The 26,701-nt window shown below is 34.4% G+C and overlaps 1 protein-coding gene across 50 annotated transcripts in view; it reads right to left on the bottom strand.

Annotated features, from left to right (window-relative positions):
• The window catches only part of HDAC9 (histone deacetylase 9), a 911,712-nt gene that overhangs the window by 317,056 nt on the left and 567,955 nt on the right, over positions 1 to 26,701 (bottom strand). For 29 of the 50 annotated variants that reach the window (XM_016957129.4, XM_063814075.1, XM_054687406.2 and 26 more), the window contains one exon: positions 18,275 to 18,538. In XM_016957129.4, the coding sequence (XP_016812618.1) occupies positions 18,275 to 18,538 (264 nt within the window). Of the gene's footprint in view, positions 1 to 15,904; positions 18,539 to 26,701 lie in introns of those variants that run through there. The other 21 variants (XM_063814095.1, XM_063814102.1, XM_016957136.3 and 18 more) reach the window with 1 other exon arrangement.

The following is a 26,701-nucleotide window of genomic DNA, read 5'->3' as shown; positions in this document are numbered from 1 at the left end:
AAATATATGTGTATATATATTGTGTGTAGGGGGTTACTTCATAAACCAACTGTCTCTTGGGGTAGGAAATAAAGTTCCCAAGCTGTTGAAGAATAATCAGTCTATATCAAATTTTAGGACCTTGATCTTACATTTAAAATTAAGAGATATGTCATTTTAAATCTGGGTACCTTGCTCAAAGGTATCCAATCACACTCATTAGGACACAGTTCATCAGAAGATGCCTTTAAACCATCTAAAAGTTATCAGTTGGTGTATTAAAGCCTTTTCAGTATAGTTTTATTGTTTGTTTGTTTGTTTGTTTGTTTGTGAGTTGTTGCACCTCAGGTTGGTCTTGAACTCCTGGGCTCAAGCAATCTGCCCACCTTGTCCTCCCAAAGTGCTGGGATTGTAGGTGTCAGCCACTGCACCTGGCCTAACAGGATAGTTTTGATTAAAAAAAAGTTTTTGTTGTCAGTAAGATGGATCAAATATTGTTTTCTGGTCCTCATGAGTTAAATATTCTTACTTTTTTTTTTTGAGATAGGGTCTGGCTCTGTTGCCAGGCTGGAGTGCAGTGGGATGATAGGTTCACTGCAATCTCCGCCTCCAGGCTCAAGTGACTCTCCTACCTCAGCCTCTGAAGTAGATGGGACTACAGGCATGCACCATCACACATGGCTTATTCTTGTATTTTTTTGTAGAGATGGGATTTTGCCATGCTACTTAGGCTGGTCTTGAACTCCTGGGCTCAAGTGATCAGCTCATTTTGTCCTCCCAAAGGGCTGGGATTATAGGTGTGAGCCACTGCACCTGGTCTAACATGATAGTTTTGATTTTAAAAAGTAAGATGGATCAAATATTGTTTTCTGGTCTTCATGAGTTAAGTATTCTTAGTTTTATTTTAGAGTAAATAAAACTTGAAAATTAAAAAAGTTTGAAAAATGGAAGCATATCATAGAAATTACACATAGAAAACTCAACTCCCAATATCTCAAACTTTGATGCCTCCAGTTTGTTAACAAGCAGAGTTGAAATAAAACAATGTAAAGATTGGTTTCTGCCAGCACTATCTTTCCATTTTGAGTGAAAAAATACAACAGCTCACTCAATATACCTATAAGAAGTAAGCAAGCTCTTCAATAAATTTTTTCCATTATCACAAAACAAACAAAAAATAAACTATTACAATTATCAGCGGAAGCTGTTCCTCAAAGTAACCCAGTGGATAACAGAGGTCATGAAACTGTAGTGTAGGGAAGTAAAGATCCTTCCTACTTTCAGTCTTTAGAAGAACCAGGGACAAGATGTCAAACCCTTTGCTGAACTGTGGGTTCTGCTCAGAAGTAGCGATGTTTAATGGAAAGAACATGGAACTGGATGTAGGTTTTGATCACAGTTCTGCAACTTAGAAGCTGGAAGACCTTGATCAAGACTGGTGCAGGTTTTGCGCTTTATATATATTTTGACCATAGTGGCACAAATGACAGTGTATTTTTTATTTTTTTCATTTAGAATTTTAGGACAATGTGCAAATAAAATTTGGAGTAATGTTTACTACAAGCCAAATTAATTTGTAAGTTTAATTATAAGGACTTTTTCTATACACCTTGCTGTTTCTAAATCTCTATTTGAAATTGCACAATTACTTTCACTATTGTTATTCGTTTTTTGTAAAAAAAAGAAAAGTTCAGAATTTCACAAAGATTACATTTTCTAGCAGAAACAAGGTTGTACCATTTTAATACCTATATTCTAGGGCCTTATGTTTGGTTAACAAATAAATTGTCTTTAAATTTTTTTTTTTTTTTTTAGGCAGAGTCTCCCTCTGTCTCCCAGGCTGGAGTGTAATGGTATGATATCAGTTCACTGCAACCTCCGCTTCCTAGGTTCATGCGATTCTCCTGCCTCACCCTCCCAAGTAGCTGGGATCACAGGCGCCCACCACCATGCCCAGCTAATTTTTGTATTTTTATTAGAGACAGGGTTTCACCACGTTGGCCAGGCTGGTCTCGAACTCCTGACCTCAAATGATCCACCCACCTCCACCTCCCAGAAAATTTTTAAGGAGATCTCTATTTCTGAATTAACTGTCACCTCATGATTAATTTGATTTCAACCTTTAGTCTTGTTATACTTTATAATATTTTCAACAAAACGCCAATAGTGAAAAAAAGACCTTTATAAAAAAAAAGGACTGCATTTCTGCCATGGCTATATTTTATTTAGAGAATATGGGTGTTTCCCAATATTAAAAATATATTCATTCTTAAAAAGTTACCAGCAAAACAAATTGTCTTGGATGGATACAACTTTATTCTAAAATCAATATGTAGAGTGAGTGTGAATGTGTGTAGGCATGTGTGTACCCTCAGAAATATCACGCTCTATACATATAAGGAAAATAAAAATGAAAAATTAATCATACACAGAGAACTATAAATTACAATAATGAATCCCAAAATGGATACAATGATTGAAGTTTTAAGTACAATTACACAGAAGAAATGATGATAGAAAGCATTAGAAGAGAAAAAGCACAATGTTCTCTTTGTTATTGTTTACTTGCCCTTAAACAAAATGCAAAATCTATGCAGATCATAGGTTTGTAAGTAAGATTCATACTTTGCATGTGGAAACTATATTATAAGGTCATTTTAAATGTCTGTATTGTGAATGTAAATTATGTTCTGAGAATTGTGTTGGTAAAGATAATTTAAATTTTTAGGTTTTCATTTCCTTTTCTTAATAAATTTAACCTTTTATTCTAAATTTAAAAATGCAATTAGAGGTAAGGGCTTTTCTTGCAAAGTTTATCAAAATGAAATAGATAATAATTTGCTTAAAAAATCCCAATCTATTCAGAAGCAATGGTTCTATTAGCGTTAGACAAAGGATATTTTCTTTGGGACAGATTGTCATTTATTCGGTATAGGTCCTATGGGTTACTCCAAAGGCCAAGAGATGTCAGAGGGTGGGGCTGTATCTTGGCACCTGGGACAGTAGCTCATATGGAATGGATGCTCTGTGTGACTTAATCTAACTTTCTTAGTGCAGGATTAAGTCCATGGGCACATATTCTTGAACTTCTAAACTGTGCATGTATCTATAATTGGTTAAGAACCTCAAATCTGGGACAACTAATTTTAAAATCTGGATGCTCAAAGAAATTGATCACCTGGGACAAGTAACTTTGACTCATGGAAGTTGCTGTTAATTCTGCTGGAAATTTAGGCAGAAGTCCTTATTGCAAATCAAGTTCCTATACTGTAGCATATATTTTCAAATCTTCTGTTTTTCTTCAAATGTTCTTTACTAATTTTAAAGCTTTGAAACTAAAGAAATATAATAATAACAAATATTGTTAAAGATAATTTTTAAAAACTGAACATATTGACTATAAAAGAAAAAAGTTTTAAAAGTACTTTAAAAGACAGGCTAAAATATTGAGAACAATTCTGAAGGTGCCTAAATGTATTGATCACCATCTTTTTTATGAAAACAAGACCAAACTGGAATATTCTAATTCAAAAACGAAACAAAATATTTTCTTTTTCAACAACGAATTCACTGAAAGATTTCGAGATTTGGCAAGATGAAGAAAATCACACAAAAATACACACATGAACCAAAGAAGGAGGCTTGAATTAGAATGACAGTTTGTCAGCTAAGTTTAGGGCTAAAGTGATGCAATGAAAATTGTCCTCAGTTTTTACTAACAAAATAGTGGAAAACTAAAACTTCCTGATTATAAAATGATAATCATCTCAATCCTGTATTAAGCCATAGAAAGCAACAGCTCTTCTTCGTCTACTCAATATTTCTTTTTCACTTCCCCAAGGCCAAATGTCATCCTTTTTTGTAAAACAAAATCAAAGCCAAATGGCAAAAATGCAAAGATTTGGTTAAACAAACAGTCAAAATTTCAGTGGTTTTTATCTTCAGCATCCCAAGCAACCAAACAAAGCCAAGATATTGTTCATCTCCTTGACAGACAAAGAGCCTCAGAGGTCCAGAGTGACATGCCCGAAGGCTGGCACGTGATCGGGCTAATTAAATTAAATAGCAGGAAACAGCTTTTCCATATGCCACTGCCTGGCCACACACAAACTGTAACAGTAAATCTTTTATACTAGTCAAGGAAAAGTGTAACCATTAAAAAATATACAGTATCAACACACCATCCAAGAATCAGAAGTTACACATCCACATAACCTCCCTGGGCCTGAACTTTAATGCCAAATGTTGAAAACTTCCAAATTCACTTTAGGGGCCATCTAAAAGTCCATGGTAATTAAAGAGGATGAAAAAGAAACACCTCTGCCCATCAAGGTTCACTAACACTAACTTCAGCTAATATTCTGATTGCTTTAAGAACACATTTCTATACCAACTAAAATCAAAACCTGAATAGTTCTGAATCAAAGTTAAAATAAAATCTATTGCTCACTTTCCACCACTTTTAATTTCTTCCTCCTCATTACTCAACCGAAGATGAAGAGATAAATGTTTTAAAAGGCATAAAAGCCTTTGGAATCTTTTGAGAAAACTCTCCTAGTAGGCTCCCCACAATTTTTAGGCCAATGGCACAATTTTCTCTAAGTTTGCCACTGCAGTTCTAGGCTTTTGGTCAAGAACATTTTAAACATACCCACACTTCCATGTTTCTAGAAAAGTTCCCCTGGGTTCGTAGGTCCCATTCATTTTTATCAGTCATGGTTTATAGTGGCACTGATTTCTAATGCAAAGAACATGAACTATGCCATAGTAATTGTCATCCTGGATAAAGAAACCGGGAACTAAGCATTGTGGTGGAAAACTAAATGCAAGAAAACTGCTTAACAGGGATCCCAAATTAGAAGACTGCAAGGCACTTTTAACTTAGAGACATAGAAAATGTAGAATCATTGCAGAACATCCATGGCTTACCTCTTTAAATAGAAGCATTAAAATATAATATAATATACAAAATGTAAATAATAGTCAATTTTTAAAATAAAAATTACACTTATGTTACCTAGTATTTAGATGTTATAAATAGTCCATTATCTATGCTTCATACTGGAATTAAAATTTTTCATAAGACATATTATTTCTTACTATATTAAAGAGTAACTGAATTAACAGAACACGGTCTAATAAATTTAGTAGGATCAATGTTACTCAGAGAAGAAAAGGAAAGAGAGAGAAAGAAAGAGACGGAGAGAGAGAAGAAAGAGAAAGAGGGAAAGAAAGATGAAAAGAAAAAGAAAGAAAGGAAGAAAGGAAGAAAGAAAGAAAGGAAAGAAAAGAAAGAAAAGAAAAGAAAGGGAGAGAGGGTGGGAGGGAAGGAAGAAAGAGAAATTCTAATTCTTTAAATGGAGATTAGAAAAAAAATTTAAACTAGATCGTATTATTGTTTTCACACGGTTTAACCAACGTAATTGTAGGATGCACAGGTCCTCCAAAAAACTTGGGTAAAAATGTCCATTCAGTCTGTGTTTGTCTGTATATGTATAGGCAATTGTTAACGGTTGTTCCCTCATATCTGCCTTTAAAGTTAATATTTGAATGTAAAGAGTACCAAAATCCAAGAAATTCAAAGCCTGCTTGAAAATGACCAAGCCACACTGGAGAACTGACTTGGTAGGACCCAGCAAGTCACTAGCTTCTAAAGTGAATACAGGACTAAGAATGAGTTGAAGCAGCTCATTCCCCCCAGAATAGCTGGATTTATTTTTTCAGATCTTTACTAAATCCAATCCTTTCTCTCCATCTTCATTCCTGCACCAGGGTCCTAGGCTAAGATTGATTATTCCATGGTGTCATCCACCCCTGTTAAATGCTCCAGAGAACTCACAAATTAGTCAGCAAGAGAGAAACCAAGTTGAGTGTAAAGGTTATGATAGACTTGCACAAACAAAACTTTAACATAAGCCTTGAATGTTTCAAGTGAACATTCTTTAAAGAAAGACAACAAATTTAAATTGTCTAACATTGAATGGAAATTTACTAGACATTAAACAGAACAGGAAAATATGAACCATATTCAAGAGAAAAATTAAGCAGTAGTAGCAGACCCCAAAATGGCAGAAAAGGACTTTAAAGTAAACAAAAATACACTCAAGGATTTAAAGAAAAATGTGAATATGTTGCAGAGACAAATGGAAAACATATCTATATTTCTAGATGTGAAAACCTCCAGATCTTAAATGAAAAATTTACTGGATGTGATTAACAGAAGTTCATCCACTAGGAAGAAAAGATGTGTACAGCAATAGAAAATGTACAGAAGAAAACATGAAGAAAAAAATATGGAAACTTGATATGTGAGACAGTATCAAGCAGTCTACTCTATGTGTAACTGGAGTCCCAAAAGAAAGAGAGAGAAAATAATTAGCAGGAAAAATATCAGATGAAATAACACTTGACATTTTCTAAACTTTTAAAAAGTGCAAACCCACAGATATAAGAAGCTCAGTGAACCAAAGAAGGATGTACACAGAGAAAACCACATTAAGGGACATCATAATCAATTTGCTAAAAACTAGTATTAACCAAAAAATCTTACAAACAAGCAGAGAAAAATAAACTACTTAATGTTAAGAGTTACTAAATAGCAACAGTAATCAAGATTCTGTGGTATTGGTGTAAAGACAGAGATCAATGGAATAAAATAAAGAGCTCAGAAATCTGCTAACATTTATATGTTCAATTGATTTCTAACAAATAGACCAGAATAATTCAAAGGAGCAAGAATAATCTTTTCAAAAAAAGAGGTGCTGAAAAATCTAATCCTGTAAGATAATGAAACTCAACCTATCTTCACATCATATGAAAATTAACTCAAAATTGCTCTTTCATTTAAATGTTTAAACTGGAGGAAGAAAGCAGGAAAACAAATCATTCTTGAAAGGACACTAAAGCACTAACCATAGAAGAACAAATTGATAGAATGGAACACATCAAGTGCTAGTGTTAGTGCTTAAATATTCTGCTCTCCAAAATGGAAGGCCAATGACAAAGTAAGTGAAATTATTTGTAACATACATATGTAGAAATAGATTGTATCCAAAATATATAATTTGATAACCAACAATAAAAAGACATGCCTCAATTTAAAAACTGAGCCACCTAATGCAGTCATTAGCTGCATACAGTTAGAAAAACCCAACAATATCAAGTGTAAACAAGAACGCAGAGTAATAGAAACTCATACATTGTTGATGAGAATGTCAAACAATAATTAATTACAAATAATTTGGCAGCTTCCTATAAAGTTAAACCTATACTTAGTGTACAACTCATTTTCACTCCTAAGTAATTACTCAAACGAAATAAAATAAATTTCTACAGAAACTTGTATAAGATATTCATGGTAGTTTCATTCATAATTACTCACACCTGAAAATAACCTACATTTCCATCAATAGACAAATATATAAACAAATTGTGGCATATCTGTACAGTGGCTAACTATTCAGCAATAAACAGGACCATATCACCGGTACATACATGGAGGGATCTCAGAAGCATTTTCTGATTGAAAAAAAATTCAGACTGAAAATATCACAAACTCTTTTTTATATGATTCACCTAAATGAACTTCTAGAAAAATAAAAACTAATATATAGTGTCAGAATAACAGATCAATAGTTGACTGGGGCTGGGAGGAGAGTGAGGATGTGAGTCTGAGTATAAAGAGGGCAGGAGGGAATTCTCTGGAATGACAAATATTCTCTATCTAGATAGTGGCATATACATTTCTCAAAGTTTATTAAACTCTATGTATATATATCAAGTGGGGTTTGTATGGATATTATAGTTCAAAAAGTAGACTAAAAATCACTAAGATTTAGGAAGTTGTGTGCAAACAAAAGTAAAAATATCATTTTAAAATTTTAATTTAAACAGCATGCCAAAAACCCCAGGACATTAAAAATTAGAATTTTTTTAATCCCTGAGAGAGTCCCTTTTAAGGAAGAAAATATTATCTGCTTCCATATCCAGAAAAAGGTTATAATGAGATACAACTAACCACTGTAAACATATAAAGACATAAAATATATACATTTTAAGATTTGTATGTGATAAAGAAAATATAAAATAAAGGAACCAAGTTGGATATTTTTATGAGTTTGTCAGACAATTGAAATAATTAAGCAAAAGTCAAATAATTTATAATTTACAGTAGAAAAATAAATATTAAATGTGCTATAATTCATAAAGTGTAAGTTTTTCAAAAAAGGATTTGATAGCACCATCTTCATGACCAAAATATATCTAAGATGCTAAAAATATAGTGTAAAGTAGACTTATTCTTCACCATGTTAAAAGAAGGTAATAGAGAGAGGACAAATGGCTATGCAAAATTATGCAGTCAAATTACTTAAGATCAAGAAATCATTGCAAGATTTCCCATTCTAAGTTCTTTGAGCATTTACCTAACTAGAGATAGTAGGTGGGGGAGGGGGGAAGTTTCCCAGAACATTTGTTAAAAAGCAGAGACAGAAAAATCTTTGCATTCTTTATTTCATGCTGATTCCAAAGGAAGAGTCCATATACAACCCCGCACTGCTAAATTTGACTGGCTTTAAAAATAAAAATAAGAAAGAAAGGCAGAGTCCAGTGCAAATATGACAAGAGAACCCCCTGTAGGCTACTAGACAATGCCAATTTTCTGAGTTTTGCTTTCTGATTGACGGTTTTGGTGCTGATAATAGGGTGAGAATTAAAGTTAGAGGAGACCTGGGCACAGACATAGCTTATCCAAAGATCCTCCGTGATCAACACATATTCTTAAAACATCCTTCGGAACAATGATCATGTTAATCATTCACACCTAGAGTTGTTTTAAAATTAGTGAATCATTAGTTGAAATCTGGTGAAAAAAAATCCAGGATTCTTTTTATGGGAGGTGAGAGGAGACATAAGAAAAGGCAGTGGAGAGGAAGAAGAGGAGTAATGTACTCACAGGGTCTCCCAAAGAACATTCCAGCCTGAGGACTTCCCTGTAAGTCATGAAAGGGCTGCAGCTGAATCAACCCTAGACGGTTCTCAACTCTTGGGGTAGGGAGGAGAGGCTGAGCAGTCTCCTGCAGTGACCTGGGCCGTATACATATTGCCATTTTCTATGTGTGCTAGGACATGAAAAAGGTGGGAAGCACTGTACTAGAATTTTTTTTATTTACAGAAGAGAAAATTATTCATTATTAAAGATTGAAATTGAGTGTAAGGTCAGCTCCTACCAAGGAGAACAAAGTTACTAAAGTTCCAAGATATATTAATGCTACTTTTCATAACAATAGCTAATTTTTACTGTGTACCCATTATGCTAGTACTCATTACATTATTTAAACATGTTAACACATTTAAAGCTGACAATTCCTTAACAGAAAAATTTAGAATTCCTGACCACATTTAACAAACAAGTAAACAGAGGCTTGGCAGAATTCGGTAATTTACTTCACATGGAGTTGCTAGTAGGTGGGGAAGTTGGAGTTGCAACTCCTGCAGCCTAACTATAAAATCAATATTACCATACGAGGCAGTTCCATGCATAGATCTCAAAGACAATGCAAAATGCCACTGTTTTTGATGCATACATAGGGTTTGATGCATACCTAGTCAAAACAACACATCAATTTCCACATTTAGTAAGTTTTCTTTAAATATGCACAAGGAGGAGGCTGATTCACTCTCTAAGAAAGATTAATATGAATCATTTTGTCTTCTTTCCAAGCTCTCACTTTAAAAAATTATCTATAGAATACATGGAAATAGAAAAATTAATACTATAAAGAGGTCATTCAAATTAATCTAGATATATTTTTATCTAAAAATGTATGCTAGATATTAGAAGTCATAGTCAATAATTCATATACAAATATAAATTATAAAAATTAATATGGTGCGAGTACTGTTAAATAATAAATTCATCAAGAAAAATATTTCCATCATTTACCATAGGCTGAAAATGAAAAATAGTAGCTATTTTTACTAAAGCCAGTTTAAAAAATATATTACTAAGGAGGACACTGAGGACAAGAAATAGTCCATCAAGTAAAAAATGACTCTACATTTCACATTGAAAACAAAAGTGAGAATAAAATCATAGTATGGAAGAAAATGCCTTTAACCATTTACATCTCAATAAGAACAATGTAAAACAAAAACCATTAAAATAAAGTTCAGCTGAACATTTCATAGGTTCCCTGAGTGGCTCTAGGAACAATGATGAACACAATAGAGTACATTTTCCCTGACCTCAAAAAGCAAAAAGATATAACGCCACACAGACAATGATAAATAAGAATTACATGGGAAACTCTGGAACTGATTTCAAGTTGGGGAGATCAGAAGGGCTGGAGAAATCACAGATGGCATATGGCAGAAGTGAGTGCTTGGTTAGTGTATAAAGGTTGAATTATGAAGACTGTAGCTCTCTGATATCATTTAAGTGAAATATTAGAAAGCAATTACTGTAGGTTGACCATAGAAAATGGGAAAATGGTATTGGTATTTTACAGTAAGTTAATTGAAGTAGTATAAATATCACACTGATGTAAAAGGGGGCTATTGCAATGAGAGCAGCATGGATTTGTTTTACTGTTCACTAGTAGCTGGAGAAAGCAAAGCTGAAGATGAAGTAAAGAAATATGATGATGTGAAATCAGAAACAGGAGGACCAACTGCCTATAGGAGATAAAGCAATGAAGATAATCAAAGATGACTACAAGATCATCTATCCCACTGTCTAAATGGTGGTCTCATCAACAACAACAACAACAAAAAGGAAAAGCAGGAAAACCCAGCACATATTATGGATGAATTTACTAACTTTGAGATGAGAATGGAGCAGTAAGTTAATTCTCCTTACAACTAATATTGGTAATAAAACATTTGGTAGACTTTGAGTTGTCTTGAAGGTAAAGGAGAAGGATCTTTAAACCCTTAAACCATTCAGATGCCTCAGATCTCTGCTAACACGAACATTTTATGCCTCTATGTTAATTAAGAGCAACAGAAAGATACTGGCAAGAGCAAAAATTCATCTGTTCAAGTTTTATAGCCCATCTATTTTCAAATTGATGTGATGAGATCAATTAACAAAATACAAAATGAGATGAAGATGATCTAAAGCAGAAACATACATACAAATAAAAATATGTGAGTCACAAATGCAAACCATGTATATTCTTTTCGAATAGCCACATTTAAAAAGTAAAACAGGTAAGATTAATTTTAATGACGTTATATGACTTAATATATATTTAAAATATTACTTCAACATGTAATCAACAGACATGGAATATTAATAAACTTTTTGTACTATATCTTTGAAATCTGCTGTGCATTTTCTACTTAGGCTGTACCTCAATTCTTGCCAACCACATTTAAATGTTCAATAGGTACATGTGGCTACTAGTTTGGACAGAGCAAATTTAGGGTTCTTTCTCCAGAAATTCTGTCAACAGAGGCATGAAGATCAAAGCGAAGACATGAACATTAGTTCGACATAATTTTTTTAAAGACATGCTGTTGTTTTGTCACTCAGGCTAGAGCACCGTGGCATGATCATAGCTCAATGCAGCCTCAAACTCGTGGGCTCAACAATCCTCCTGCCCTAACCTCCCATGTATCTAGGTCTACAGACATCCTTCCACACCTGGCTTCAACATAAAATTCAACTGTAATTAGCAAAACTGAGTGACGAGGGTAGGATTTTAAAAGTAATATTCATGAAGAAAAATAATTGCTTTAATTTTTAAAGAGCACCAGAAAAAAAGGAATAATAAACATCAAGATTGTAACATTTCAGTGATATTTTGGGAAGAAAAAAGTAACAGTATCAAAAGTTAGAAAGCAACAAGGGTCAGCCACAGAAATATCAGAAAGGCAAGACCAAAATCAACTAGTAATTGCAAAAACCGCAATTACTTTTGCATCAACTCATATAATAAGGAAAATGAAGATAAAGTATGAGAAAATGAAGTCGAATAATCATGAAGTTCATATCTCTTTGAAAATAATTTAAATGCATAGAAGAATATTTAAAAACAATGTGTATGACACAAAATGGATCAAAGACCTAATATTAAGTGCTAAATTTTTATTAATGAAACTCTAAGAAGGCGACGTAAGTGTAAATCTTTATAACCCTGGACTAGGTTACAGTTTTTAAAATATGATACCAAGAGCACAAGCAGCAGAAGGAAAAATAGATAAACTGGACTTCAGCAAAATTCAAAACTTTTGTGCATCAAAGAACACTTAATAAAATGAAAAGAAAACTGACAGAATAGGAGAAAATATTTGCAACTTATATACCCGATAAAGGTCTACTACACAAAATATATCTAAAAGCACTTACAACTCAACAACAAAAAGACAAGCAAGCCAACTAGAAAATGGGCAAAGGACTTGACTAGATGTTGCTCCTATGAAGTTATAGAAATGGCCAATAAGCAAATAAAAAGATGCTCAACATCATTAGTCATTAATGAAATATAAATCAAAGCAACAATGATAGCACGGCATACTCACTAGGATGGCTACCATCAGTAAAGCAGGGGAAATAACAAATGGAGAAGATGTGGAGGAACTGGAACCCTCACACATTGCTAGCAGGAAAGTAAAATAGTTCAGCTACGTGGAAAACAGGTTGACAGTTCCTCGAAAAGTTAAACAGTTACCATATTACCCAGAAATTTCACTCCTAGATATATACCCAGGAGAAATGAAAATATATCTTCTCACAAAAGCCTTGTACACGAATGATCACAGCAGCATTATTCATAATAGACAAAAAAGTGAAAACTGTGTGTTCAACTGATGAATGAATAAGCGAAATGTTGTATAGCCATACAAGGGAATATTACTCAGCCATAAGAAGGAATGAAGTACTGATGCTGTGGATGAACCCTGAAAATCTTCTGCATAAGGAAAGAAGCCAGGCACAAAAGGCCACATAATGCATGACTTCATTTATATGAAATATCCACAATAGGCAAATCCACAGAGATATAAAGCAGATTAGTGGTTGTCAGGGGCAAGAAGGAGCGTGGAGTGGGAGTGACTGCTTAGTTGGTACAAGATTTTTTTTTGAGTTGGGGTTAATGGAAGTGTTTTGGAATTAGATACTAGTGATGGCTGCACAGCACCATGAATATTCTAAAACTTATTGGAGTAATTCCAGTAAATATAGTGAGAATTGCCTATACTTGAGTTAAAATGCAGAAGAAGCCGAGAACAATATACAAAAATAGGAGACAAGATATTTTGAAAACTATGAATCAGAGAATCTGAGGAACTTAGGTAAAAGCTATTAAAAATCAGGCCAGATTTCAGGAAGTGGTTAGGGCACCTGGCCATCTCCAAAACATTATTTCTGAATCGGACTCTTCAAAAGGCTTGAAAAAGGTAAATGACTGAGCAACCAGTCAGAACAACAGACTCAGAACCTCTAGGGGTGTGGTCAGAACCTGTTTCCCTCGAGAGGATAGTCATGCATCTTTCTATTAGAATACCACTTAGGAGGTCTAGAACGTGACAACTGTCTCTATTTTTCCCTTCCACAACGTTTTATACAGACTACTTAAGTCAAAATTATTATCAAGTGTGTCCTTGATAGGTTTAAAAAGTCTGTAAAAGGCAGCGTCCTGATGGCTTAGAAACTGGACTTTCTTTGCATTAGCTGGGGAGTGAAGGTAAGAAGTAAAGGAGAGCTCTGAACCTGCTGAAATCCTTTCTCCTTCCCCTAAAAGTTAACCAAGTGTGGCCACTCTGTTTCAGTCCCTCCTAGGACCGGCTATGGTCATAAAAAAGAAGTCTACAGATTGTCACGATTAAAAATGGTTGAATAAAATGTGTGCAGGATTAGAACCTTCATCTAACCCTAACCCTCATTAGAATTAGAAAAAAAAAAAAGAGTACTAATCACTAATCTCATAATTTATAGAAGCTATTAAAAAAGATTATTGATCAAGACAGTTTGGTAAATGCTAATGAGGAAAGAGAGAGAAACAATTGAATAAATTGGACAGAAGTAAGCATATCGGGCAGATATAAAGAATCGTTGCACCAACACAGCACAATGGTAAAGGTTGAGAACAGGGACTCTGGTGCCAAAGTGCCTGGGTTCAAATTAAAGTTAGACCTCCTAAATCTTTAATTTCTCTGTTGCAGTGCTCTCATCTCTACAGTGGGATGATAATAATACCTCCTTCATCAGGTTATTGTGAGGACCAAATGAGCTAATAGATATGAAGTGCTTGCGCACTGTGTGTTTGTAATAGATAAAAGTAAACATCTTTTTCTAAATCAAAATGATCCCCAAAAGTTGCATTGCCTAAACACAGTTTATAGCCTCAAAGATGTTATTATAAAATTAGATGTAACAACAAGAATATAAACGTTTTTAAGCCTACATAGATATGTTGTTGGCATGACTGAAAAGTCACATTCCCAATTTCCTTTGTGTTTGCCCAAATTCTTTGATTGCCTTCAATATTTTCTTCTGAAAATAGAGATGAAGCAATGATCAATAATAAAGGGAATAATAGTCTCAAACTCCTTCTTTTGTATCTCCAAGTTCCTGATATAATCAGTTACAATTGGAGACCTCAAATTATTTATCATTGTAAACCTTCAATCACACACCCACAATTTATACATATTACAGCGATTCAAAATTGTACACTTCGATTATTGAAAAAAACACAATGAAACACCAAATTAAAAACAATACTCTATATATATCTGTTAAGTACTAGGTTTCAACAAAAGGTTTAGTGTCTGAATTCCTTTTCAACATCCTTTGAAAAAAAGGAGCATAAAACAATATATAACAATTTCTAGAAGACTATCTTTCTCAGATCTATGAAAAGTAGCAGTCTACACTTCATCAACCACCTTCACCAATGAGAAGGTGAATTTTTACTTCCAGAAGAAAAAAAATATAATGATTATTTATTTCAAGACTTGGCAATAACTGTTTTTTCTAATGAAAAGTTTTCTAATGCTGGATTGATGCTTTGTATTAAAAGTCACCCTATATAACACTTCAGAAATCAGATATACACTATAAAACCATTTTTTAATTGATTTCTCTAACTCATATTTTAGGATCTCTGGTACCAAGTCAGTCCTGTAATTTTATAGTTCAAAGGCAAATTTCAGGAAATTATAATTAGCAATAATGGTATTTCCAGAATTCTGATTGTATTCTCAAATTTATGGCACTATGAAATGATAATCCATTCTGTAACAGTCAATAATTATAGCTCCAGATTTCTTGATACTCTAATGCAATACTGATGTGACTTAGAGCACGGCAGAGTTGCCTTTACTTGAATCAGGCTCCTATTCCTCACGCTGGTATTATAACAATTGTTACCATATAAGGGGAGATCATTTAATTACTATTTTCTCTTTAAATTTATGTGCTGTCACTTTCTACTTGTATTTCAAGATCTCACTGTAATAGACATAATTATTACGACACTTGGAATATTATTCATTTTAATATTTATTGAGTGCTTGTTATGTTCAAGGGATTATGTTAAGCTTTTTAAAAATAATTTTTTAAGTTGAGCAAAGTTAGGAACTGACATCTATTTAGATAAAGTTTTATATTTAGAAGTTGACATTTTAATTTAAATACCAAACATGATAACATATCATGAAAAAGTTTACACTGGCAAAAGGAAAATGAAACAAATTTTACATGTGTTAGCTATTTGAAAATTTTGGATGTAAATAGTTGAAAGTCATTATTGCTGAATTTATTGTTTTTAATGGTATTAGATGTAACTGCTCAAAATGTCTTTATTTTCTTGTTTCAACAAAGACTGGCAATGTATTTTGATATATGAGATCTAGTGTGCAAGCTTCAACTTCGATTAAATACGGCAAGTTTACACAAAGCCAAGTGTATGAAAGGGGATCTTTTAAAAAAAACTTTATTTGAGAAAGGAAGAGACTTATAACAGAAGGCAAGAAGGGAAACATACAAACAATATATTTACAACACAAAACAAGAGATCACCTTCAAGGGTGTAAATTATAATAAATACAGTAGATTTTAAAAGAGACATTTATCAATTAATTCTAAGATTATTTAAGTCCAGCTTTCCTTTTCACTGGTTCCAGGTAGTTTCTTGATTAAATTCAAAGACTATCAAATTCAAACAATTAACGTCCACCAACTGTACTGATGAAACTCTCTCAAATGACATTATAAAAAATAGTTTTTTTTGTTTGTGATTACATATCTTTGAAGTAATATTATACAAAAGTCTGCTCAGCCACATGTTCCTCCCCAAATAAAATGTATTTTAAAAGATGCACTATCCCTTTTTTATGAGATTGAAAAAAGACTTTGAAGAAAATGAATATTTATGAGATGGAAAAAATATACAATTTTATCTTAGGCATGCCATATTTTTAATGCAAAACAACTGACAAAAAGTCATTTTAATATGAAGGAATATACTAACCAAAATATGTTGGTGATAGGGAGTGTTCCTATTATAGCTATTTGTCAAATTATCAGAAGGACTTTCATTATATGGAAAAGTTTTAAACTTTCTAACTTCTAGTTATGTTAATTTAATTTGAATGGAGACTTTTTAAAAAAGGATAATGTATCTTTAGCAGTAACATTTTTAAAGAAATATTTTTAAATGTCACAGCAAAATGTAAACAACACGTGCCAATAACATACAGTTGAACAATGTCTACATTTGGCAAAACTGCTATATCTCCTTTGAAATAGGATACTACACCTTGAAATACCTCGGATTTAGAAATATAAATATTTTAATAGAAAAAACCTCACAAAGATTCTAGGTCAATTTGGATTATCCATATTAAAGGGGTCTTAATACAACGAACCTTTAACTAGCTTAACAAAAGTAAACCTATAAAACAAGGTAAACATATCAAAAGGGAATATGAAGGAAATGTTCCAGTGAAAAGCTTCCGTAACAATTTCCCTACTTGTGGTGTTATTTTCTTAGACAATAAATCAATTCATAGAGTGCCCTTTAAAAACAGAAAGAGTAAAGCACTATCCTCAGATTTTTTTTCCTACATTCCTCAGTACATGAATCACTTGGACTTCCTGTTTCCACAAGGCATTTCCTGTTCAGCCTCACAGAATCACTTTTCTGTAGGAGAACAGCAGGAACCTGACAAAGAACTGACTTGAATAAACAGTGTCTTCTGTTGCCTTCAAAGTTGTTTGTATTTTATAGCATCAAAGGACATAGTCCTCCTGAAGGTGCATTATATACAAGTAAATTTTTTTGTTAAACCTATCTTTTCTAATTGTTATTTGCCAGAATGTTACGGTATATGCCCATGTCATTATGGAATTATACTTAAGAGATTCTAGTGACAATATAAAATATGATACACCTTCTTCTTTTCAAACTGATTTTGACTTGATATCAGATAATATTCATCCTGTTACTGTGTTTTTTGCAATTGTAGATACAATATTGTATCTGATTGGACCATAATGCTGCACATTACTTCTCACCAACATTTGCATCTGCTTCATTTGCTCTTTTTTGATAGACAGTGTCATCAAATTACACAAAATAAAAGTAAAATGAGCAGTGCTATGTGAGACATAATCTAATATTTAAAGTAGTGCTGCAATTTGCATCTATATATTTAAAACCACCTGTATTCCTAATATGTTCAATTGCAACCTACACAATAACCTAGGACTACTGGCATGGTGACCAGAACATTTCTACTTAACTAAAAAAAGAGAGAGGAAGGAAGGGGCAGACTACCTTTAACAGTGTTCAAGACTATAGTATGATACATTATGTACAGTGATGTGAAAATTAAATTCTAGATGTTGCAAAAAATCAAAAACTAATCGAATGCTTCATTGATCAGACTGGGAGACTATCCAGCAGTCACTGATCTCAACACAAAAACTCAAAATAACAGTGAATTTGTTTTCTTTAGAAGTGATTGGTGTAGCAGGCTTTGGGATAAATTTAAAGCCTATTAACTGCTCAGATATTATGTATCATAATTTTAGTATAACAGGTATTTCCTTACCAGTGGATTTTCAATGAAACATTGATATCTATATAGAGATCAGTATATAGAAAGACCTCTATATAGATATATACATATATCTGCATTAGGTAGAATCCTTAAACACTGAACTCAAATCATAGAGAAATATAAACTGATAGGAAATCATATCCATTTACCAAACCTGCAATGCATTTCATGTTCAGATAATGACTTTAATTACAAATCCTGGAGCTAAATCTTTGCCTATTACCTGTTGCATAAAAGCAGCCTGCTCCCCAGATTCCATTTCCTGGATCTGAGCATCTTCATCACTGTCCACTGGTTCCTCCTTGACCTTCACAGCCCCAACTTGTCCCAGTGTGTCATCCACACAAGCACTGCTGTCGCTCCTAGTGCTGTTGCCACTAGAGGGCGCTCTGTCTTCCTGCATCGCCTGGTCCCCCTGAAGCTCTTCCTCCGCTTCCTCAAGGTGACTGCCTGGTTGCTTCAGTTGTTCAATAGATTTCGAAAGCAGCTAGAAGAGAGTGTTCAGGGGTTCAAAATTCAGTAGTTCTTCATGGTAACAGAGAAGCAAATTACACTTTGATTTCTAATAACTCATACACTGTGATTTCTAATCATTGAACATAAATTTCAGAATGAACTTGTAGGCAACAAGTTTCCTCAGTAATACTAAATCTAAAGTAGTCCCATTATTCCTTATTGTATGGGTCCAGTAGGCAGTGAATAAGGTCTTTAAGTGTTGGATTGTTTTTTCTTTTTAATGGATCACTCTTTAATGCAGTTAGAACATGGTGTAGAAAAAGGTAAATAAACTATCCATGGAAACCCTGAAACTTTCAAAAGGACAGGTTTTGAAAGTTGAACCTGGGAATAATACTTTTCTCAAAAGATAAAGGGGGTGATAAAAAATGTTGTCAATATCATTTTTCAACGAATGTTAAACGCTATGAAAGCCAGAACACAAATGCTAATAGTCTTTGTCTAATTTTCTTGTACCTATACAGAGAAACGACAGTCAAATGAAAAAGCATCTTCTTATATATATTTGTAAGAACTAGAAATATTTATTTTGATATTCTGAACTTTAAAGAGGTGTATGATTTAAAAAAAATTAACAATAAGATGTTTTATGAACAGACTCAAATGGAAATTAAATATTAGAAAAGAATCAGGAAATTATTTTTTAATTTGAAAATCATTATTTAGACATTTTATTTATTTTATAAATTAGATTGAACTTAGTTTTCAGAAGTCAATGAATTAACTGCTTAATGATTTTAAAAGATAATTGACAATATGCCTAACTTAAACAATAGCAAAATATCATAACATGAAAGCTCAATAAATGGGGAAAAAGTCTCAAGATTATTTTGTCTCACACTGGCCATTTGTTTTATTTCACAGTGGCCCTGTGGACCAAATCATCTGCAGACCTTGAACTGTGTTTTCGAGAGTTGTTAAGTTTTCTGCTAAGTCAGTGCCTATGTAAGCAACATGCCAATTATTGTAACTAGCAGCACACTTATAATACTACCACCATAAACATGAATGCAGATTTTTCTTTGTCAAATTCATGCTTACCTCCCACTCACACATAATTACAAAATACATGTTTTAAAATGTGAACACTTAAGTACTCAGACTTAGATGGACACCTCAGCCTCTTTAGGCTTATAGACTTTCCTGCAGTCCACGCAACCTCAAATGGCCCTGAACACACTAACAAAGTCCTTTGATTTCACTGTAGGTAGATTTATTAGGAATTTTCATTCATTTGTTCAACAAATATTTACTGAGTGCCAACTATGTTCAAGACACCATGCTAAGCATTAGAAAAATAGCCACTGCTCTGCCCTCATGGAGCTTTTAGTGAATGTCTTAGAAAGCTTCAAATACTTATTCCTATTTTCAAGTATGACAAAATGCTTTGAAGAAAGAAACACAAGGTGTTATAAGAGCACATACTGCTTGGCATAGCAGTGGAAATGGGGATTGTTAAGGGAGTTAAGCTGAGGAAGTGTTATATTTAGGTTTAGACACAAAGAATGAAGGATGGAAAGGAGTAAGTTACATGTGTGAGGGGTGGGAAGCAGGGGTGGAAATAAGGGTGGGGAGCATTTCTGGTAGAAGGCAGAGTCTGTGGGGACTTTGGATTGGAAAAGGAGACCAGCGCATCTAAGTCACCAAAAGGCTAGTGGAGTTTGAGAACCAGAGGAACATGCCGAAAGATAATGTTAAAGTAGATGATACAATTTATAATATATTTGGGTGAAGAGTAAGAATCTAGAGAAATAAAATATAACTTAGGAAAAACACATATAAGACCTAAATATCACCAAAGTAAGTCAGACAAGATCAAGCTAAGAAAACATATACCAATCAAAACTCGTATCACAATGAAGAAATTTGAATATGAATTTCCTTTGTGCCTACCATCTAACATCCATTGTTACTGGGCAGTCGGGAGAAGGAGGACATTCATTTACTCATGGTTTAGATGACTTTAAGTATATTTTAGGAAACTATTTGCAGGACTTTTGTCCCAATTCTGAATACTAATCAGCTCTTCTTTTCTTTAATACATACTACTTTGGACACTACTGAGATTCTGGAGAAAAGAGACAATATAATAGTCTTAAATTTTGACTACAAAGTTGTAGGAACCCATTTAATTGGCTGTTTAAGAAAGAATATGCAACAGCATAGAAACGAGCAAGATATTAAAGAAAAATGCCTAGTTTTGGCTGGGATGCCAGGAATAAGGACACTGGGTAACAAACATCCACTCATTATTCAGAGAGAGAGAGGGACAGAGACTATCAGTCAGTGCTGCAACCCTTACTCATACCTCAGACTACAAATAAGAGCAGGTGAGGGGAGCTTGTGGGAAGAAGGGATTTATCTGAGAAAAGATACAAGCCAGGTGAAGGAGGCTGCAGGAGCCCATCAGAGAAACCAAATGTAAGAAGACTGGACAAATGCTCACTGAGCTGTAGAAACTCTCCCTCTCACTAACACAGCACAGCTGAAAAGTTACTGGGAACCTGCTCAGTAGAGCTCGTGGACCAATGACACTAAGGATTCAAGTAGATACCCGGAGAGGTGTTCAAAGGATCCTGACAATAAGGGCCTCTTGAGGATAGCAGAAGAACTATGCGGGATGTGTGGTCATGGAATAGGAACTGAGTACCGGATGAAAGATTAGCCAGAGAGCCAGTGTCCAGGAAATGCTATGTCGGAAGTCCCTGCTTACTGGGGGGTGAGGGGGAGGGAGGGCGCGACTTTGAACCTAGCTAGCTTCTGGATGTGTGACATTACAGGAAATATTCAATAACGAAGAGGAAGCCACAAATATCACCCACCAAGTAAAAAGACTCTTCTGTTGCGATTCTTCTCCTTCCTAATCCCTGGCCACAACATGGCCTCTCAGTGTCTCAACCTCCTAACCTCCAATGGTTTTGTCCTCCACTTGACCTCATTCCCCAACATTATGACCTTACCTGAGACCTATCTTTATCAGTAACCCTGCATTCCTCTAAATCTCAATTTCAAACATCATTCCTTTCTTCTGGCTCTTTCTCAGAATAGTCTGACTCCAACCATTCCTCATTCTAGTGGGTTTTCCAAGCCACATTCTCACTACATATTGTCCCCTTCATTTGCTCACTTCCCCCCTTTCTGGACTAGGTTCCATACTTCATTGAAAACCACTCCTTTATATTACCATCAGTGCTCCTGCCCCTTTCAATATGGGTTTTACTGGACAAATAAGACTTCTAACCTTGGTCAATACTAAATCTCTGCCAAACCCAAGCAGCTGAATGAGCTAGGAAACAAATAAACAAATTACGATCATGCTGAGTGTTCTCCAAATTCATGACTACACCCTCCAATGGGGTCTCAGTGCTGCCTAGCAACCCTATTCCACTTTTCTAGTTAATTTACTTTCACTGTCTCGTACTACCTCCTCTCCCTTCAAATCTCTAACATTCTCCCCTTTTCCTCACTCCCTGCTGATACCTTTGCTTCTCATTTCATTGAGAAAATGGAAGCATCAGAAGAGAAACTCAGCCTCCTGCTACCAGCACATTTATTAAGCTATCCCATCCACCCCTCCTGCTGTTGCAATGAATGAAATGTCTGCACTCCTATCTCAGTCAACCCCTTGGCTTACACTCTGGATCCCTTCCACTCCTGCAATTATCCACTGTGTCCTCCATCACACAGATCCCCTCTCTGCTGGAATGCTCTCACTAGTACTCTTTCAGCAATAACATCCATCTTAACTAAAACTTTCCTTGACCTCCTCCCCCACCCACAACATTACATACCTCCCTTCACAATAAAATTTCTTGAGTTATCGCTCTTCACTGTCTTCATTTCTCTTTTCCCCTTCTCTTTAGAAACCAGCCAACTAGGCTTTCCTCTACACCATTTAACCAAAATCTCTTGTTAAGGTCAATAATGACTGCAATAATGCCAAATCCAGTGGCCATTTAAATACGATATTAATAGGTGGCAGCAAAGGTGAAACATTTTAGAAAGGGAAATAAGACAAAAATCATAGCATTTTTGAAAATAAGAGACTGGTATTACCACTGCAGCCAAAGACCAGACAAACTGAGTGTTAATTTACTAGAATATAATTTCCCATCGTTAGCAAGTTAAAGAAAATCTCTAATATTAACAAACCCCTGAGTTTCCATGGAATGTATTATATGTACATTTTAACAGAAGACCTTCTGAAATCTGACCTGTGAAGTCACTGAAGTACCCAGAAATCACATTGTTCAGTCCATTAATCAAATCTGGTCAGTATTTACAACCTCACTGACACAGATATGCATATGACAGTATATATAACAATTTTTGATATGCAATACAGAAATAATTCTATTTGTTCCGGTCAGTTTCTTTGGCTTCATCTACACTTCTGATGTATCAAAGGAAACATGGGGAAGAAAAAAGCCAGGATAAATAACGTTGTGATCACTTGGCAAGAAGAACAAACGGTGAAATGATCTTTTTCCAAGAGCAGAATTCCTTCATGGTTTGTAAAAGAAATGTTTCTTGATATAAAACAGTAATTTCTAAGTAGAAAACATATAGATATAAAATGCTGGACTTGAAAATCTTTTAATAACATTCTTAAAAACCTTATTTTTTAAATAAGGAATCTCATGCCCAAAAAAGACAAGTCATCTCTAAGATTGTAAGATATGAATTTGATTTAAAAAAAAGAGTAGAAACCTAGAACTTTTTATACCATTCTACTCCACATTTTGCTCTGAAATAGCTATATATTCTCATGACAACTGGATTAATAGGAGCAATTCCAATCTCTCCCCTGAGCTCCAAACTTGCATAGTTAGCTGCGTACTTAACTTGTTTTCTTAGATCTAGAATATCTAATAGGCATCATAAACATTAAACACCTCAAAAATAACCTTTATTCCCATCTAACCCAATTGTATTGATCACCCAATCTTTCTCATTTGAGTAAACAGCTTTACCCAACTGCATGAGCCAAATATTTGGGATTTATCCTTGTTTCTCTATCACTCATCTTTTTCATTTAATTTGTGAGCAAGCCCTGGCAATTCAACCTCCAAAAATAAAGGCTTTATCTTAACATGTTTCTCCATTTCTGCTACTACTACTGTGCTCCTAAATACTATCATTTTCACCCTAAACTACCCAAAGGCCCTACTCTGGGCTCCTTGATTGCCCTCTTGGCCCTCAACAGTACAATCTCTTACAGTAGCTCTAATAATTATTTTTCAAATATAATTTACCTAAATTAATTCTAATTTAGGTAATTCTAAGCATTAATTCTCTGCTTAGAATCTCCCACTGACTTCCTATTATGCTTATAATACAATTCAAACCTCCTACCATGGTCCATAGACTTTCGACAACCTGGCACCACCGACTTCTCCGACCTTAGTTGGGATCTTGTTCTCTCTTTCTCACATGCTCCAGCTACCCTGGCCTCTGGTTGCCCCGTGAATAAAAACATGCAGAGTTTGTTCGCCCACAAGGCCTGAGTCTACGCTGTGCTCTCTCTACTCCCTCAAATTTTTACATGCCTGACTGGCTCCTTCTTATCATATTTTACCTCTGTTATTATCTCATTAATATATTTTCTTTAGAGTCCTTATTGTTGTCTGGCATCATATCGCTGTCTTTGTTTACAATATAGTTATCTCCCAGACTATAATATAAATCTCATAGGGCATGAGCTATATGTTTTTCATCATTTTATATCCTAGTACCTAATACATTGCATAACACCTAATTGGCGCTTCATAAATTTCTGAAAAAATTATTAATGCTTAGTAACAATGCTTTGACACTTTTTCTCCTACGTTACAAAACAAAGTCAATGTCTAAAAGAGCAATAACTACCCGTTTTTCATCTTCTCTGGAATAAAATATGCTCTTTGTAAAGATTCACAAAATACAAAAAAGACAAATGGGACATCCGGTGCCAGTGTTGCAAAATATAAATGCAGAAAGGGAGTTAATCTACACTTCTTATTTTAGGTATCTGACTAAGGCTGTTTTTGTTTAAACAGTCAAATTTGTCACAGTGGAAAAATTTTCAATTAACTTCAGCAAGGAAAATTTACAAACAAAAGTCACAGAAATTCTTGCCTGCCAGATTTGAATTATTTCCTATAAAAGTTACTTTGTGCTATTTGTAAATTTCCGACTATTTACTAGGAAAATGAGTATTTGGAATTTCTTCTTTTCTATGTGTTTCTCAACTACAAATATGACCACTGCAAAGCTGGTATGGGCTAACCCTTTTCTAATTTGTACTGTCACTGAGTGGCCCCAGATGTAGTGAGGAGATGTCTGCTTACTCTCAGTGGGGTGGCAGGGTCTCTCTTTGGTTGAACATCTGGAGGTGATCCCCTAGCAAAGTCGAGCTGTTGCCTTGCTGGCTAGAAAACAGAAGACGAAACATCTGTGGGACAGATAAATGTGCAAGCCTGTGTGAATCTCTGCTGAGGCCTCATCTGTAAAACACACCGTGTGCCACTCGTCTGACACCAGGTGAGTTACTTCAGTGGGGAACCCAGCAGAGATGAAGAAGAGGGCAGCTGCACAGCTTCTCCTTTGCCTTTTGTTTGTGCTCATACTCATCTGTCAGGCTGTCTCTCTATTCTCTGTGCTACTGTATAGCAATTGGGCCGAACACTAAGCATGCCACGGGCAGCCTATGACCATTCTGAGTTTGTAACACACACACACTTATATATACTCAAACAGATGTTGTTCTGTGTGCCAGATACCATCGTAATTTATCCAAATTTCGAAAGTCTTCAAGGATTACAACTAAACTTCAATTCTTATCAATCCCTGCTCAGGTCATAACTATAGCAAACTCCTTAATTTCAGAATCTCACATTCCATGTTTAACATCATATATTCTATTGGCACATGATGAAAAATTCATTAAATAATAATTAAAGACTGTCACTAATGTTTACATGTTAGCACTTTAAGTTCACCTCAGTGTAAATTATATAACTTGATACAAGTCTATAAGTCTCTATAAGCATATGTACTTTTAAATAAAATATGCTTAAATTCTATAATTTTAATGTTTCCCACAGAAATCCTTTGCATCCCAACAAATATCTTCAGATACAAAATATCAACTAAGAACAGGATCATGTAAGAATAAATCTGTTCCTCATAAACATCTGATTTTCTGACATTGTCAACATACCATTAAATACAAGTGTTTGAATATGATTATTAAACTATGCAAAGTGACCTTCAATGCAACTCATCACTTTCTTATTTTGCCTCAGATTTTAAGACAGATTGTACTTGGGGAATGGCAATAGCAGAAGTTGTTGTTGTTGTTGCTTTTTTTTTTTTTTTGCTTTTTTTTTCTTTTAAATAAATGTAATATTCTTCCTTTGGAAAATAAAACATTTCCCTTAAGCTTCAAGGAAACTAGATTTAAAAATAATGATAAAATTCTGTTTCAATTCACAAATAGATTAGGTATGGACCAACTGTTCTCAAAAACAACACGCAGAGCTTGGAGGGCTTTCAAATTGAGAGGTCTACTTGGAGTAGAACTCCAACCTCAAGCCAAAATAATACTCCATGTCATTTTGCTTCTGTGCATTTTAGGGAAGTAATCAGATGAACCAAAATTAAATAACAAGAGAAGAAAGATTTTCTAAATATTGGTTCATTATTCACACAAATTGAAGTCTAAACTGAAAAATACCATTTCTAAGCAATATTAAAGAGGTTCAAAATTAATCTCAGGATGAAGTGAATTTTTAATAAATGCTGCTTCACCTTTTTAACTCTAAATGATTGTCCAAAACAATGCCTGCAATTAAATTTTTTTTCCTCTGTTCTCAAAACTTCCTAATATTTCAGTAACTTCAATAAGTGTTCCCTTCTGGGAAGGAAACTGAAGGTTTGTTCCAACTAGTTTGAGAACATTGCCCACCCATTTTTTCATTCTTCCAATAAATTTTTATTGAGCGTTTACTATATGCCAGGCCTTAGGAAAAGAAAGGTTGATCAAGCAAGATCCCAGCACACAGTAGGGGAGGCAGAAAATTAGCAACTGAAAAATGAAACTTGAAGTGATAGGGAACGATGAAAGAAGGGGTGAGCAGGTGGGTGTTTGTGT

Source organism: Pan troglodytes, chromosome 6, assembly GCF_028858775.2.
Source record: "Pan troglodytes isolate AG18354 chromosome 6, NHGRI_mPanTro3-v2.0_pri, whole genome shotgun sequence".
Taxonomy (NCBI): Eukaryota; Metazoa; Chordata; class Mammalia; order Primates; family Hominidae; genus Pan; species Pan troglodytes.
Note: the sequence above shows the minus strand (reverse complement) of the source record. Positions and strands in the feature narration are given on the sequence as shown.